The sequence below is a fragment of the Eucyclogobius newberryi genome, unplaced genomic scaffold (genome assembly GCF_026437365.1).
Source record: "Eucyclogobius newberryi isolate DKJ021-1_F unplaced genomic scaffold, fEucNew1.0.hap1 SCAF_18, whole genome shotgun sequence".
In the NCBI taxonomy this organism is placed as follows: domain Eukaryota; kingdom Metazoa; phylum Chordata; class Actinopteri; order Gobiiformes; family Gobiidae; genus Eucyclogobius; species Eucyclogobius newberryi.
Genome location: NW_027315812.1, coordinates 12,060,397 through 12,078,651, shown reverse-complemented (window position 1 = coordinate 12,078,651; position 18,255 = coordinate 12,060,397). Strand labels below are relative to the sequence as shown.

The 18,255-nt window shown below is 37.3% G+C and overlaps 1 protein-coding gene across 1 annotated transcript in view; it reads right to left on the bottom strand.

Moving 5' to 3' along the window:
• Window positions 1-18,255, bottom strand: part of LOC140364421 (guanine nucleotide exchange factor VAV3) — a 127,674-nt gene that overhangs the window by 92,448 nt on the left and 16,971 nt on the right. The window contains exon 2 of the mRNA XM_072450540.1: window positions 8,862-8,978. Within this exon, the coding sequence (XP_072306641.1) occupies window positions 8,862-8,978 (117 nt within the window). The remainder of the gene's footprint in view (window positions 1-8,861; window positions 8,979-18,255) is intronic.

Genomic DNA, 18,255 nt, shown 5'->3' with positions numbered 1-18,255 from the left:
TTTATATTCAATAAAGTCAGTAATTAGCCTGCTTCCACGACAGACAAAAGTAGGCCTTGGTTTCAGGTTTTGTGACCTGTATTTCATGACATCTTGTATTTAAATTTTGTAGAGAAACGAGTATCAGATGCTTTTGAGTTGAAGAAGAGCAAGTCTAGACGTACTTAGGCCGATTTGTTTAACTAAATGGTTTATTGTGTCATTTTAGTATGATTTTGTGACTAGAATCTTGCTTTCTTCTGTGCAATTTCATAATAAGAGCAAATTTTCAGTTGAATAACATTGAACAGTGGTTAATGTGCGCTGATTCTTACATTGTGGAAAGAGAAGAAGTGTTTTTTTTAGTCTAGACATACCACTTACACAATGTACTGGAGTAAAGATAATGACCTGTATTGTATGCTTTCTGACTTAATTGAACTGCAAATTGGGCATTTTATCACCAATTATCACATATTTTAGGAATGTACAAAGAGGCATTCCCAGTTTTGAGACTTGTATGTCACTGAATCTTGTATTCAGTGACATGAAAAGGTGCAAAGTGTATACTATTGTGTACTCGGGCTGTAAATATGCACTGATTTAATTTCAGACGGAGGAGAGGTTTGGGATGCAGCTGCCAAGACAATAGCATCTTCATCTGGATACAGTAAATGCAGGTGTCTCGTCTTTGGCACGCGGTCGCCTAAAGCACTTGTCTTGAATATGCATATCGACTTTCACCGCATCAATGTTTCAAAGCTGCTCGTGTCAATCTGCTGCTGTGAAGTCAAGAGGGGATGTCCTGTCATTTTTGGGGTTTTACAGGGAAATCCTTGGTACTTAATCAGTCAAAAGAGAAGCATAAACTGGAAGGAAGGTAAAAGAAGCAGAGGAGTTTGTATTTTGGGGTTTACACTTTAATGGTTTGCTCTGTTAACCCATCTCCAATATCCAAAAATAATGCAGATTCTAGGCATTTAGACAACCAACTATTCCAAGCATGACCAAAATATCAAACTATGGCCCAGGGACCAAATGCGGGCCTCAGAGACCTTTTTTGTGTCCTGGTGATTTGACCAAATTACCATAAGCAGCACTTTTTACTATCAATTTAAAAAACGTTCACAGTCAGACCTTTTATTTTGGTGCCAAGCCTGAATAAATGTGCCAAATGCACCAAAGTTAAATGCACTGAAATGAATGATTCTCTTTCCCACTCCCTTCACTGGAACAAGCAGAATATTCATAAATTATCTAAAAACAATATCCTATGCCGTATGAATAAATTAAACTGTGCAATAAATCTCATTTTAATTAAGATTGAGTATTTCAAGTCGTCAGTATGTTTTGTTTTTTTAAATGGGGTGAAGCACAGCCATTTTTTTCCCAGGCAAAACATTTTCAGACCCTAATAATTATTTTCATTTGAGGTTTGCACACAGCACTGAAACATTTCAAACATTTCCCAATAATGCTTGTTATGTAACCTGCCTTGTTAAGCTTCAATCAATACAGTATGATGTCCTATGATGCAGAAATATTTGTGCTTTACAAAATCAAGATTCAGTCATTGCTAATTGTCACTGATCAGCTTGGGTCTTTTTAATCAAAAGGTCTACAACAGCCAATCCTCTGTCAGTAAAAAGAAGGAAGACTTATGACTCTTTTCTGTGTTGAATGGCAAAGATTAAACATCCATTTTCTTGTTATTCAGGAAATACATATTCAAAACTACTGTAATTGTTTTAGTAAGGCAAGAAAGTAAAATGAATTCAAAAATTGTGATTATCAAAATGAGGTCATCATAACACCTTGAAAATACTTTAAACATTATTTTGTGACGCCGCCTCTTGACCCCGCCTTCTGTTGGAGGCGGCTCGCGTCGACAAGTTGACTGAACACAGTCATTTCCTCAGAGATAAGCAGACGGCATGTGTCACGCTGAGGTCACTGTGTCATTTTCCTATTACTCTGTCAAATCATGTGATGTCTCTAACAGCATTTAAACACTATTTATGATCTAAGATGTTTAAAATAGCCCAAAATAAGAAGTGAGACTATTAGTTATTTAACATCATCATGATCCTCAAAAAAATGTTGGCCTTATATTTGTCACAAAAATGTCAATAGTTCAATAACAACATCGCAAAATTAAGACATTTCATTAAGGCCTTATAGTTTATCTTCCATGCAAAATAATAGATTGTTCTTTTCTGATATCAATAAAGACCATTATAAAACTATAACTATTCAAGAAAGGTCCAACGTGTGAAAGTACTAACCCTCTGCAATTTGAGCCAGCCCATTTGTTCCATAAATTAGCCTTTACATCTTAATTCCCAGTCACGTAAGCCAAGTAATAGACTTAAATAAAAGCATGTTTCGTTTTCATGTCGGATATTTTATTGCTCTGAAAACATGCATCCTTTCCGTGAGCAGGCTTGCACATCCACAAACGTTTCAATTCTATTCAATGTATTTTTTATAACGTCCAAAATCACAACAGCAAATTTGTTGATTTTGCCATCAAATAGTTTGACAATCAAACAATAAAACAGTCACTGGGCAATAACAGAAGCAGATTAACCAACATTTAGAGGAAGTAGTCAATGGATAACGTCCCAGCTTCCTCCACATGGGATAACACTTAATCTGCCTCCATGGAGAATGTTTAAAAGTGTGGTTTTAAAGTTCTATTTCAACATCCAATTAGGTTATATGCTACAAACACAAAGTTACATGGTGTCACTTTAATGAGAATGATAAAAATACTGATACATTTTGTTATAAAGTATATTAAACTATCACAATAACATTGATATCGCAGGATCCATATTGCAATCGTGTCCAATATTGTGCATTTACAACTCTTCGCTCAGGCTTGATCACTTTGCTAACCGCTGCTACTCGGACCCTCCTTCACATACAACTGGATGGTGAAGCAAATCCCCATATTAAAGTATACAGAACTTTAATTTCATGATATTTATGTCATTCATCTCACCAGTCACATGTAAAAGAGGATGTTCAGGGATCACTGGACGCTTATAAGACGCACACAACATCACAAACCTCGCCTTTAGCTCATTATGCCTGTTTTACACGCTAATTATAATTAAAAATAAAACACCAAATGGTTCACGCACTCAACAGTGACTTTTGCTGAGGCTTTGATAGCTCATATATGTGATCGATGGGTTGATACCAGTCGACACACACTGGATTATTCACAATGTGCCTTGTTATTACAGCTATAGGGAAAAAACACAGGGGAACCGCTCTGGAGCCCTTTAAATATTATCGGACAAGCCGAGTTGCTAAGTGACTGATGGCGTGAGCATCGAACGCCGCGTCTATTTATTTATGTGTCTATGGTTGCAATGCCTGATCTATTCACCGTTTAAAAAAGGTGCAGGTAACACTAGATGTAACGGTTAAGTATGTTTCCCTGTGTTTGAACACTTCCCCTGCGCAGCCAGTTGCTCTAGTCCCTCCAGGACAGAGCGCAGATGTGTAAAGCAGATGTTTAGCCTCCTACACAACCCCGCTACACTTGTTTTGATGGTTTGTGAATGTAATGTTGTGTCAGTGTGAACACAAAATCTCTTTCCACATTGTTATGTTCAGATTCCCGACGTGATTCTTATCTCAGGGTGTTGTTCTCTCGCAGTCTGGATTTCTTCATGGTTTAAGTGAGAGAGTGATAAAAGCGATCCCCCGGGACGGACGCAATAAAGTCTTGGAAATATTTAGGTTCAAATTTACAGTATTCCCCAAAAAGTTTCCAGTGTAAAATTTCATGTGCTAGACAAAACACATGCAATATTACACTTTATATCTATTCATCAGATATACAGAGCAGCCACAGTCAAATATTTCAGTATCTCATCCAGCAGTTTCCACAGAATGACATTAAAGTCAGAAACAGGCAGGTCGTGCCCCCCAGGCAGGGTACAGGACTGTGAAACAATTGGAATTCATGTTTTTCAATGTATTTTAGCAATAATAATGCCGGTAATTTAATAAATGCGGGGGCGTGTTGTGAATAAATTAATTTAAATACTAAGATTTATAAATGTTTTTATTTATTTCCTATTTTTGTTATAATTTGTAGTAAAATTAAACAAATTGGTAATTCCCCTCTGTGTAATGTCATACTGTAGAGTGTAGAACATTCATGCAAAGCAAAAAGCATAATTACATTTCCTGCAGATGTTGAACTGGAGGAAGCTTCCTCGGGGTGTTTAACAGTCCACCACATCGTGACTGATATGACATTTTATCCAGCTCAGGGGAAGCATTGTGTCTGCTTCCCAGAGATGGACTTTAGACTGAAAAGGTCAGAGGTGTTTGACGGCAATGTTTCCTAAATCCTCCAATGGTCAAACATTTCAGAGTCTGCAGACTAAAGGCCATTTCATACTTCATAAGAATAAGTTTGTCTTTGCACCTAGAGCTGTAGGAAAGAAATGACCTTTAAGCCATCATCAAGATTCATTATTATATCAATATAATCAATAATTGTGATTACACAGACAATATAATCTTTCAAACTAGACAATGACTAGACAATAACCATTCGATTCCAATAAAGCCTACGGGCCAAAAATCCTTAAAAAATAAATTAATATTGTAATAACCAACCATGCATTTTAGACTCAGAAATTTGAATTTAATATAAACTGTAAAAAGTAAACAAACGTATGTTCCTGTCACGCCCTTCACTTTATCATTCATAAAGTTTGATTTGCTGATACTTGAGTAATTGTGATGCATAAGACAATGGAAATGAAAGAAAACTAAGGATTTCGCTGTTTGGTTATAACATTGGTCATCATGAAAAGTAGTGAAACTATAATGTTTCATCTCAGATTCATTGTGACACTAACATTTGATATTATGGCATCCCCTACTTCCAATAAGGGCATGTCATTTACATGTATTTGTAAGCTAAAGCGTATGGAAATGCAGGATGTATGGACAATGAGAAAGTCTTTTGTCCATTTCAGAAATCCAACCTCAATAATCTTAACATCATTTGTCCGAGAAACCATTGCATTGGCTGAATACACTAAAACACAGAAGTTCACAGCATGGAAACATACATTCTGATTGAGATAACCCACAGCAGCACTTGTTTCCACACAAAAAGCCATCAAAACTAACTCTTACCAGCTAACATGCACTTGATGTTTTATTTAGCAGCTGTCCTCCTTCTATTTTTACACAAAGGGGGCAAAAGCTGTGCAGCGAAATGCAGGTGAGTGGCAGTTTGGCCCTGCTCAGTCCATTAGCCCCGAGCGCCGGCAGCCAAGCGGAGAATACAGAGAAGAACCCTCTGTCTAATTTCCCACGCGTTAAATTCACAGCGCGCTTCACTCAAGAGAGCCATCAAAGTGTTCTGCCCCACAAACCCACCACACGGCGGGGGAATACGGGCGAAATCCATCCCGAGAATCAGTCTGCGAGATTCATTTTTGAGCTTTAAGAAGGGATAACGAGATCGGAAAGAGGTTAAACTAGAGCTCAAGGGAGTTGGTACTCAAATGTGTTTGGACAGTTTTGACAAGACGTGTTCAAATCAAATGTCCTCTAATAACACTGCGGAGAATGATCGCATCGGCGTGTAATAAGGTTCAGTCGTCTGTGATTTACATTATGAAATCTACTGGTGAAATACAGTAGATAAGTGTCCATTTCAACAAAGCTGCATTCATTTTCAGGCTGTAAAATGAGGAAGGAGGAATCAAAACTTTCTTCGAAACTTTGACAAACCTTTTGCCACATTTCTAGTTTCCAGATGCATTCATTTTAGGAAGTGTTTTTGACTTTAGAACTTTAAAAAAAAGAGTCCATCCACAAAGTCCAGTGTGTGATGTTCTGATCAGTGCAAAAGCAGAATTCCACACAGCTTTATATTCTACAACGAAAAAACAACTTTTCAAAGAGCAATAACATATCAGTTTATTTCATCATTTCATACAATATATATCCAGCCACTTGAGGAAACTGTTATCAAAAGTTTTAATATAATTCATTCCTCAATGGAAAAAGTTAGACGCATCTGTAATATCTTATGTATCCAAACAATATTCCTCAAAAATATCAATACAATATTAATGACTTAATTTGGCATATTACATAGCAGGGCAGAAACAAGTTCACATCCTCTTATTTCTTTACCCACAAGGTTTCTTTCCTCCCATATTTCCTACAACGTCTGAAACAAATATCACACTTATATTACATACTATTAAACGGCTAATTCAGTGGTAAATGTGAAAGTCTCCCGGCCCCAATTAGTCATTCTGAATATCCAGAAATGGCAATAATGGAGAGAAAATGAGAAAACTAGACCTCTATTGGGGCCACATTAGGTATGAAAAGCAGTGCAATTACATGGATATTGTTGCTATGGGACAAAATGGCCTTCAGTTGACTCATACCTAATACTACTGTCATTGCCTATAAGGACTACCACAATCTCACAGAAAGAGAAACAAAAATACGAACACAAGGGATATATTTTATGGCCGAATGGAAAGAATAGGGAATTTATGTTACTTTAAACATTCCAAGGTTTACGTTATATATGATAAAAGAAGAAAAGAGACTGGTTTTATAAGACAGTCCCTCAAATCACTGTTACGACCAAGAAAATGCAGAAAAAAGAAGTCGTATGGGAACAGCCTTATCTGAGGTGTTTCATTTAAACTGTTGGAAAATGAAAACGTTTCTTCTGTTCTGTCGGATGGGACTTAATGGGAAACGCACAAGCTCTGTGAAGATAAGATTTAACATCGTTGGATTATGCTCATATTAAGCTCTGTCTATGTCTTTGCCTGGGTCCACAGCTGAATTTAAACTACATCACTGTGTTCAGGTAGTTTCTGATTTCAAATAGAGCAATACACATTTCTAATAATGTTGAGCAACGTAGAAATATCTTCATTTCACAAACATAAATAAACAAAATACAATAATTTATAAGGTTTATATTTATTTATAAGGACAAAACTAGAGCTGCATAATATATTGCAAAAGTATACATTTTGCAAAATGGGCTGACACATTAATCGATATAGCAACAAAGTAAATACAGTACATCGCAATAGCACCAGGGTTCTCCATCTTGTTTTTTTCATGAAAATTGCAGATTTTATGTATTATTTTACTAAAGAACTAAATTAGCCTGGATTTAATCTTGGTTTTGTCAATGTTACGTTTTTATTTTGACAAAGTCTCCACTAGTACATTTGAACATTTAAGTTTAGATGTGAAAGGAGCACAATAAAAGCGCAATAAAACAATATATCCATAAATAACAGCCATATTCTGTTTTTTCCAACAATGTGCAGCTTTTCCAGTGCCGTTTAACAAATAACTTTCTATCCCAAAAGATTTCAAGCATTGAATGAAAAAAAGCACTATCAACTCACTACTTACATGATACAAAAGGAAACAGCCCTTTACAATGTATAATGTGTATCGTTTGCTCTTTTGTAGTAAGAAGACTAGATTTATCATGATGAAGCAGGGGAAGATTAAACCCGCACCGTTCATAAATCCTCTGTATCTCTTATACCTCAGAAAGGGCGTGACCTTGTCGTCTTGTGGCTGCATCATATCGTGTTCCCTGGTCTGCGATCCGTCTTACTACTACTGTCCCATCAGCCATCTCTGCTCGGGGCCGGGGGGGGTTCTAATTAAGCCTCAGAGGCAGCAGACACGGCACAGCGACTGAGGAGCCCTATCAAAGAAATGGACCCCAGGCCAGACTTCAAACCCTGTGTAAAGTCACTGTAAAATGGCGTTTTAGTTTAATGAGAGGAAGCTATTAAAGTGCTGGCTCACGCTGCTTACTTCAGCACTGACAGTGAGATGAGGGCCAATGAGGGGACTGCAAACTGCGGCTAATAGTGTATGGAAGACAAGAATGACTGAAAAGCAAAGAAATATACGATATATGTATATCGGAATGTAGATTATGAATTTTGTAAAAGGATATAAGGTGATATTTCTACACTTTTGTGAATAGTTTTACAGATATTTCACATTTGTCTGATGATTAAACCTTATCTAATATGTTTAAAGACATGTTTTTCATCATAATCGTCATATTTTCGTCCGGCTATCGTTTTTGGGTTATTATCATATCGCCCACCCCAATAGTAAGTAGTAGTAATAGTACTGGGGATGACATCAGCAAATATAAAATACCGTTAAAACTAAGGAAACGAGTAAATAATGTTCACTTTCTTTCAAACATGATGTTTATAAATTGCTTTACAATGTATGTACGATGTAAAATGTATGTTACTTTGTGGTTAATTTATTGATATTGTTTTCGCTCGGATCTTTGTCATTTTCCATAAATCACAACTGTTAGCCCTGCCAATGACTACATTGACATTCTACATTTAATCTCAGTATCTGCATATACAATACACAGTATAATGTAAAGACAATTTATCTTTACCAGAAGAAATTAAATTGTATAAACTGTATTCCCGACACAGGTGCTTTCACTGAGAAGATAGTATTTCACATCCAGCCTGTTCCACAACAATCAGCCTCTAATTTTATACATCCTCATCACTGCTACTGCATTGTTCCCAGGGGACATACAGTATTTATCTGCAAACAAATCCATCATAATCTTCCTTCATTACATTGCTGCCAGAGTCTAAGCACCAAATATCAAATCTAATATAAATCTCCTCAATAAACAATTGAGGACCCACTTGTCTGTCTTGTTCCAACTGAATTAATTACAACATATTTGCATTTAGTGACATCAATTTACAGAGTGTGGATCTTTGCATGTAACATTGGAGTACTTCTTCCACTTCATACTTTAGAAAAACAGTCATTCTTACCTTTCCAAAGTCCCTGACATCAAACAGGTCAAACGCCTCAAACAGATCGCTCTTCTTCATCCCAAAAGTGTCACTGCAGGCAAACAGGAAAGTCCGGATGTTCTTCAGGCAGAGGAACTGTGGACAACAAGTCGATTGTTAGAAGAGCAAAATTAAACCACGCTTTGAATGCAATCTTTGAAGAATGGTGTTAGACCCTTGAGATTATTACTGAATGTTTTGTCAATTGTACATGAAAAACTGCATGAAGGTAGGAAAATGCGTCCTCTGCATTTGACCCATCCTTCAATGTCGGGGTCAGGAGCAGTGAGGACCCATCTTATGACCTTAGTTGGGGGATTTTACCTAGTGTGCATGTTTTAGTTAGAAACCAACCCAGATACGGGGGGAAAACATGCAAACCCCCGCAAAAAGAAGCCCAAACCTTTTTGCAATGAGGCATCCAAGGTACTTAATCACTGTGCCACTCATAATAAATAAAATAAATAAAATAAATAAAATAAATAAAATAAATAAAATAAATAAAATGAAATAAATAAATTCAATAAATTCAATTAAATAAATACAATAAATACAATAAATAAAATGAATAAATTAAATACATTAAATACATTAAATACAAATTAAAATATATGTATACAAAATAAAAACAAATACATAAAAAATACATAAATAAAAAAATAACAACACCAGAATATTTTGTAAGTGGAGAATCTCTATAATATTTCTACATTAAAACACCACTGGCCTTCATAATAAAGACAAATATATTTTAGGTGTATGTGGTGTTTTTGAGTTTCCAACAGCACAAAACAAGCATTCTCAACAGTTTAAATGTCACAGTTCCTTTTCTTTTCATGTTTATCCACAGTCCAACTCCATTTCCCAGCAAGTTCGGCTCCATCTTTTGCTACTTACTTAATTTTCCACAGCTGCCTTTTATTCACCAATCATCCCAGGTCTGTTCATTATATTCATATATTCAGATTTGTTCATACAATTTTGCGATCGTCCCAAACTATTACGTATTTAGTCGAATGAATAAGCAAGACTAAACTAGACTAAAACCAAACATTAAACTAAAACGCCGCACATGCAGTATCTAAATCCATGCAGTTTCACTCATTTCCCGAAAACTCTGTGTAATCTCTGTTCATTGCCGAGTGGCTCCACTGACTGCTATGTCTATGTACTTTTTACAGTGTTGTGTAATGAGGACGCTGCTAATGACAATGTGGAAGAGGCTGCTCTGAAAGATACATGAATCCCTGTTTATAGCCACCGTGAGGCCATTCATTAATACTACATCCTGTTGAAATGGCCCAGAATGAGCCTTTAATTAGGATGCTTCCTAACAATGAGGCTGCAGACACGTCCCTAAAGTAAGCGCTAATGCATTCAGGAGAACAGCGCGATGAAATGGACTCTCACATTTGTAGGTTTTTCACATCGGGTTTTGAATTATTGAGCGGGTTTTGCGATTCTGTGCCAGCGTGATATGTAATGCCGTTTAAACTTACTGACGCCTGATGGATTTACTACAGTCACAACTCTGATTCAAAGATGACTTGTTTAAAAAAAAGTTTGACAAAAAGTCATATGAAGAGTTTATTTGCAAAATAAATGACTCTTATTCTTTTATTTACTTTTGAAAAACACGTATTTTATTACACTGATTTCTTATTGTTAGTGAGACAAGTCAGATTGGATCAAGAAAGAATGCCTTGATATTTTATGAAGCGTTGAGCAATTTATCAATTTTAATCAAGATCCAGATTCAGTCGTCTCTAATTGTCAATAAGATGATTGGTTCTTTTAAATAGAAAGTTCTGCAGTAAATCTTCTGTCAGAAAAATCATGTAGTTTGGAGTAAATTTGAAGTCTTTGAAGGAAAGGTGACTATTTTTTTGTTTTAAATGGCAATTATTAAAAATCTATCTTGTTTATGTTCAGGAGATTAATATTGAAAGACATTTTTATTAGTTTTTAAGACAAAATCGGATTGAAAATTATGATTGCATGAGGAAAATAGATTTTTTTAAATTGTCATATTGCCCATTTGTTTGTCACTAAAATATACTTGATTAATGACACACAAAATAAAATGTCAGCAGTCAAGCAATTCATGGGTTTATAATAGGGAAGTATAATTTGACAAGCACACAAATCTATCCTGTCCAATAGCTATCGCAAATAAAAAAAATCTGTGCTTCAATTATATTTTCCATTTCAATAAAAAATCTACTTCCTTCCTCATATCTCCAATACTAATTACATGATGACAATGCAGTACAATAAAGTAAGGTTGTTCATGAACGATTCACATTTACTGCATTATTCTGTGTCAAACTCAATTCAAGCATTTCTACATCTACATCCCTCTGAGACCTAGAATACCTGTTTTGATGTACAGTATATTAATGACCATTTTAATCACTGTCTGTATCTAATGCATTTATGTAACACTATGCAAATAACAAGATGGCATAGGTGAAAGAAACACGCTTTGTCAACAGTTTTTATCATACAGAGTAATTACATGAGGCAGCACTGAAGAAAACTGCATACAATAATCAATATGGCCTCCCAATTTCACGAGTAAACACTACACAGACATGCACGCCTGCCTCCACTGCAACCGAAAATGTCCAAGGAATGAAACAATTTATCCATGTTATGAACTCATAAATTGTGATTTTAAGTCTCACAATGTCAATAATTGCAGACAATATTCCAGCAATCGATTAGAAATGTGCTAAATCGTGTCTTCAACTGTTGTGGTTAGGATTCAGATATCGCAAAATAACAAATGTGATAAATTAGAATATAATTACGATTTATTTTTTTGAAAGATCTGTTTTATTTATATATTTTTTTATATGTATTTGTTTTAATTTTGCAGTTTTTTTTTTCATTCATGACTATGCCTAAAGTAATATTCAAATTTTACAAATCTCCCCCAAAAAAAAACATTCGCGTTACAGTCAATCTTTTGAAAAATCTCCCATCTCCACTATAAAAAATACACAAGATATAATATGCTTTTGCTGTGGCATGGCAAAGTTCAGCGCTAAAAGGAAAGCCTGTAACCTGTAAGCCTGTAGTTTTCCTGTGTCAAAAAGGAAGGGGCCAAATGATGCCGCCGACAGAAATATATCAGGAAATGATGCTTTTGACCCATAACTGGGATTGTCTCGAGCTAATGATGTCATCAGTGTGTCAACGGATCCAAAGCATTTTAACGTGATTCATTCGTCTGCAACATGTAAACCCGTCAGGAGGGATATAATCTTCAAATTGTGGGCGTACATACAATTAGATGCACATATACATTTTTCAGTACACTTCGAATACTTTCAAAATGACAAGCAAGGCAATGTCACCACAGTTAAGGAAAGATATGTAGGTGGTGGGAATTAGTGCTTTGAGAGAGAATTGAATTACAAAAGGCTAATTGAACATTACAAGGTCATTTTGGTTCTATGATTAAAATGAATTCTTACATAAGGCTCAGAAGTAGCTCATTTAACCATGGACAGCTGCAAGGTAAAAGGACTTCTGCAAAGTCACCTTATGTCATTATAAATATGTTCTCTCATCTGCTGCTGCTTTGAATATAAAGAAGCAAAGCAAGGTCACACAACACTACAAGTAAATACGAAACAATGGAAGACCAATATGAGGACAACTATAGATACTTGGCTTAAGCGGTGTTGCTCAAATGACTAATAAACTGTAATGAAATATTTTGCATTCCCAAAGTGAATGTAGTGAGAATCATTATTTCATTTATCAGAAATATAAAAGGATTTATATGGACCACAGCTGAGAGCAGAATACAGTGAGTTAGCTTGGAGTTTTGGGAGTGCCTGGACAGTTTAATCAGCCTTTTCACTTTTGAAGATGCCATTTACTGTTTTTGTGCACGATCACAATTCTGAGATCTTTTACCAGTGCCACGCCACATCCTCTTTTAGTCGATGAGCGATCAATGCACAGGGCAAGTCTTTAGTCGACTACAGCTCGGGAACGTGTGGTTTCTTGCAACCAGGAGCCACAGAGACACTGAGTCATTCACTCCCATTCATTTTGGGCAAACAGGTGACAAATTCAAGCTCTGTAGACCTTTAGTCGTTCATTCAATTAATTGGCCAATGGTGTCTTGGTTGACCAATTACTGTATTTTCGGGTGATTTTAAGTGATTTATATCCACAACAGCTAAGAAAAGGCATGGGGTGAGTTTTTTGTGCTTTTGGGGTGAATTGCCTTTTCTTTTTTTTTACTGGAATTGTTCACTAGTTTATTTTTGTATAGATATTTGTATTTTCTGTGAGCTCGTGGTCTTGTCAGTGCATTAAGGTTTGAGATTTTTTGTCAGCGCCATTTTCCTTTTTGTAGTCGACTACCTGATGCAGAGAACATGTCTTTAGTCAACCAAGAACGTCTTCGGTCGACTGTAGACCTCTCGAATATATGCTTTAATTGCATAAAAGCAACTCCACTCCACAGAAAGCATGTGTTGGCCATCCCAAAGACTGAGCCCACAACTGGGAGGAAAGAACTTGCACCAACCACTTTGCTACACCTTTACTCCCAAAAGTACTACTGCGTTTGTCAGGTTTCAACGTTTCGTCAAAAGATTGTATTGGCCAACAAACAGCCCACCAAAACTCAAAACTAGAGGGATAAAATATTCAATCTGTTGGGATATTAAAATCTTTCCCACAGGCAACTTTTAGGCAAGAGAGAGCCAAAAGAACCATATCAAAGTGAACAGCCTCTCTGAAATGTTAACACAGAGTAAGCTTCCGTCTGTCTTGAGCAAGCAGCTTAGTAACCGGAAGTGTCTTGCTTTAGTCATTTCTTACTTATCTCTCACAGTCTTGTTACATGTCTGTGTGCACGCTCGAACAATAACAACATTCGACAAGCTGCGAGAAAGTAATTTGGTTGCTGTTACAAAACAAAAACCACCAAAGAATACAGGAAGCCGAGCAGTCGAGGTTGCTACTTTATTCATGACACCGCTTCACCTCTGCGCCACAAAGCAAGATCACATTTGTCTCAGAGGCGCACGCAGGTCCATGCATGAAACATGAAAAGACAGCGCTCTCCAATTGAATTAGCTCGTACTGATGGCTTCACAAGACCGTCAACCCTCCAGCGAGAAAGATAAGAGATGGCATGGACTAGTAATGCACGGGTTGAATTATATTGGATGTTTACACTTGTTTCTTCTATCACAAAACCACATCTTGTCAGCCTAGAGTGTCCCAGAGGAGCGCCCTTGAATTATCTAAGGGAAGCAGCGTCGCAAAGGCAGCGCCGCGTCCGCTGAAATTATGGCGGCCACACTGAGGGAATTGCGAAAGTCGGTAGAGGCATTTGCTATTTCAATACAGTATTTCATGGGGTTGCGGGGCTTGTGAAATTAATGGGCCGATGTGACTGTTTGATGTGCGTTAATAAGCAAGGGTCACTGAAGTTCAAGGTTTAGGGTTGAACTTTGAGTAGGCTGTTTTTATGAAGCCATCGAGGGCCATAAATGTGGTCGTTATAATGGAGTTCTGACAGTTTTACAAGCAATTATATGCACGGCCTTTTGTATTAGAGAGAGTCAGTGCAGTTTATATTATGCAGTGGGATGTAACTGTATTCAAATCGTTCCAGTGCTGTATTATCACGACATACGTCTCACAGTGCAATGTTTATTTCGATTTTGTGGAAAAGACAGAATAGTAGATATGCTACTTTTGTTTTAAATGCCTTGACAAGCCTTTGATATGACCCATTACTTATTACTTATTCGAAAAACGTAAAAAGTAAAAACAGTTGTGTCATGTTGTCTGTGTTGAAATGGAGCAAAGGTAGGACTATGTATTTCCCTCAATAATGCAATTCAACTAGGAGTGGGTAATAGATTAAATATATATATATATATATATATATATATATATATATATATATATATATATATATATTGAGAATGTTGTTTTGAAGATATGCTAAATTTGAATATTCAGTTTATAATTTATAGTAAAAAATGCCACAAAAAGAGCTGATAGACATAATATCGTCCAAATATCGATCTCAAGATACTCCAATAAAAACACAAATGGACTAATGGAGACTAAAGCTGGTTCCATTTAATGTATTTAATCAGGCAAGGTGAATAAGACAAATAGAGGCCTATGAGGAGAAAAAAAAGTATATTTTTGCACCTAAATGTTAATGTCGGTGTAATCCCTCATTCGTCCAGGCGTGTTCCATAGTAGAAAAAGCTTCAGTTGTAGTCATCTGGACTCAGTTTGAAAAAATAGACGTTTCGACTCTCATCCAAGAGTCATTGTCAATAACAGAATTTAGGTCGAGAACTCCGATATTAATACTGTTCTGTGGTAAGACCCGCCCATTGGGAGGAGCCTTCCTGAAGTAGAAAGAGTTGTTTGTTTCAACAGAAACTCCCCTTTGTATCTACCGAGCTAGCCTATTCAGAATCTTAATGGGCTATTAGAAACCTCTTTGTCTTTGTGAGACCCTGGCTCGACCACCCTGAGTACCTGATTAGCATCTGAATGTCCTTTACCTTTCCAGGGGTTCAGAATCCCATTATAAATAACAGGAAGATGAAACCTAAGCCCTCCATTTCTGTTTAAAGAAGGTCTTTCTTTTTTAACAAAAATAGCTTCCTTGACTCCTCTTTCAAACCATCTTTTCTCCCTGCTTAAAACCTTCACCTCACCGTCTTCAAACGAGTGATTAGAGGCTTCAAGATGGAGATGCACGGCGCTCTGAGGTCCTGAACTAGTATTTCTTCTGTGCTGATAAAGCCTCTTGTGTAGAGGCTGTTTCGTCTCACCTATGTAACGTTCTTTACAACTTTCTTCACTGCATTGGATCGAATAAACTACATTGCTCTGTTTTTGAGTCGGCAACTTGTCCTTTGGGTGAACCAGTTTTTGTCTTAAAGTGTTTCCTGGTTTAAAATAAACAGGGACTTCGTGTTGTCTAAAAATTCTCTGCAATTTTTCCGACAGGCCAGACACATAAGGGATAGAAACACCCTTCCTTCTCTGTTCAGTTTCCCTTTTGTCCTGCTTCTTGGTTCTCTTCACTCTGTTGAGAGCCCAAGCGGGGTAACCACAGGCTGAGAGGGCATTTCGGACATGTTTTTCCTCTTTCTTCTTGCCCTCTGAGCTGGTGGGCACACCTTGAGCTCTGTGTTGTAAGGTTCTGATCACACCCAGCTTGTGCTGTAGTGGGTGGTTGGAGCCAAAGAGCAGATACTGGTCCGTGTGTGTAGGTTTCCTATATACTTCTATTTGGAGTTTCCCGTCCTCTCCTCTGATCGTGGAGAGGTTTGGAAACCTTCTCTGATCACATCAATGCTGTGGACCCACATATTAGGTTTACAAGAGAAGACGCTAAGGAGAATCGCTTGGCCTTTCTTGATTGTTCCACGATCAGAGGAGAGGACGGGAAACTCCAAATAGAAGTATATAGGAAACCTACACACACGGACCAGTATCTGCTCTTTGGCTCCAACCACCCACTACAGCACAAGCTGGGGGTGATCAGAACCTTACAACACAGAGCTCAAGGTGTGCCCACCAGCTCAGAGGGCAAGAAGAAAGAGGAAAAACATGTCCGAAATGCCCTCTCAGCCTGTGGTTACCCCGCTTGGGCTCTCAACAGAGTGAAGAGAACCAAGAAGCAGGACAAAAGGGAAACTGAACAGAGAAGGAAGGGTGTCTCTATCCCTTATGTGTCTGGCCTGTCGGAAAAATTGCAGAGAATTTTTAGACAACACAAAGTCCCTGTTTATTTTAAACCAGGAAACACTTTAAGACAAAAACTGGTTCACCCAAAGGACAAGTTGCCGACTCAAAAACAGAGCAATGTAGTTTATTCGATCCAATGCAGTGAAGAAAGTTGTAAAGAACGTTACATAGGTGAGACGAAACAGCCTCTACACAAGAGGCTTTATCAGCACAGAAGAAATACTAGTTCAGGACCTCAGAGTGCCGTGCATCTCCATCTTGAAGCCTCTAATCACTCGTTTGAAGACGGTGAGGTGAAGGTTTTAAGCAGGGAGAAAAGATGGTTTGAAAGAGGAGTCAAGGAAGCTATTTTTGTTAAAAAAGAAAGACCTTCTTTAAACAGAAATGGAGGGCTTAGGTTTCATCTTCCTGTTATTTATAATGGGATTCTGAACCCCTGGAAAGGTAAAGGACATTCAGATGCTAATCAGGTACTCAGGGTGGTCGAGCCAGGGTCTCACAAAGACAAAGAGGTTTCTAATAGCCCATTAAGATTCTGAATAGGCTAGCTCGGTAGATACAAAGGGGAGTTTCTGTTGAAACAAACAACTCTTTCTACTTCAGGAAGGCTCCTCCCAATGGGCGGGTCTTACCACAGAACAGTATTAATATCGGAGTTCTCGACCTAAATTCTGTTATTGACAATGACTCTTGGATGAGAGTCGAAACGTCTATTTTTTCAAACTGAGTCCAGATGACTACAACTGAAGCTTTTTCTACTAAATGTTAATATTTGCCAAAAGTCTTTGCTTTTTGCCAGGCTATCAACAAACTATTAAAACCAAAGGACTTCACAAATGTATTTTAGATGAGTACTTTCTTTATAAAAAAAAAACAAATTGCCTGCTTATTACTGGTACCAACCTTAACGTGAGTAGGTGTCGGGAACATAGATTGTTTACAAAATGAAACAGCACTTAATCCTTTATACATATACAACATTGTCAACGCTCATAAATATCAAATCACCTCTTTGTAGTTTAATACCTCTACATCCATTTCCTCCCAGCAGGATCGCTCTCTGACTCAGCTTGAATTAAACGGGGATTAAACAACAGTCGCTCCAAACCCACCTGCGCATTTTATCAGCGAAGCCAAACATCTGGAACAAAAGGCATTCAATGTGTTTCCAATAAGACAAGCAGCATCCTCGTATGAGCAGTGGCCGTGTGCGACGTATCCACAGTAAGTCTCCTTGTTCTGCTTACGTATTCACTCATACAAGTCGGAGCCCCGTAGCAACAAGCTGTGTTCAGTTATGGCCCCCGCGAGCATTACACAAGGTTTAATGAAATCCTGCGCTTATTCTTCAATATGTTCACCACAGAGTTCAATCAGAGCAATGTGAAGATGTGTATGTGTCATTTAACAACTCTTGCATGAAGGACCAATAAGAGGATTTAATGAGGAAAAGTGTCTGTGTTTAAGCGTAGTTACAATCACAGTATGACGATTTGGGCTGTAGTCGACTATATACATTTTTGGTCGATAAGACATGCCGTATTGACCGATTGTTTGATTAGCGGGTGTGGCAAAAGCTCCCAAATTAATGAATATCTCCATGTTTCTAACC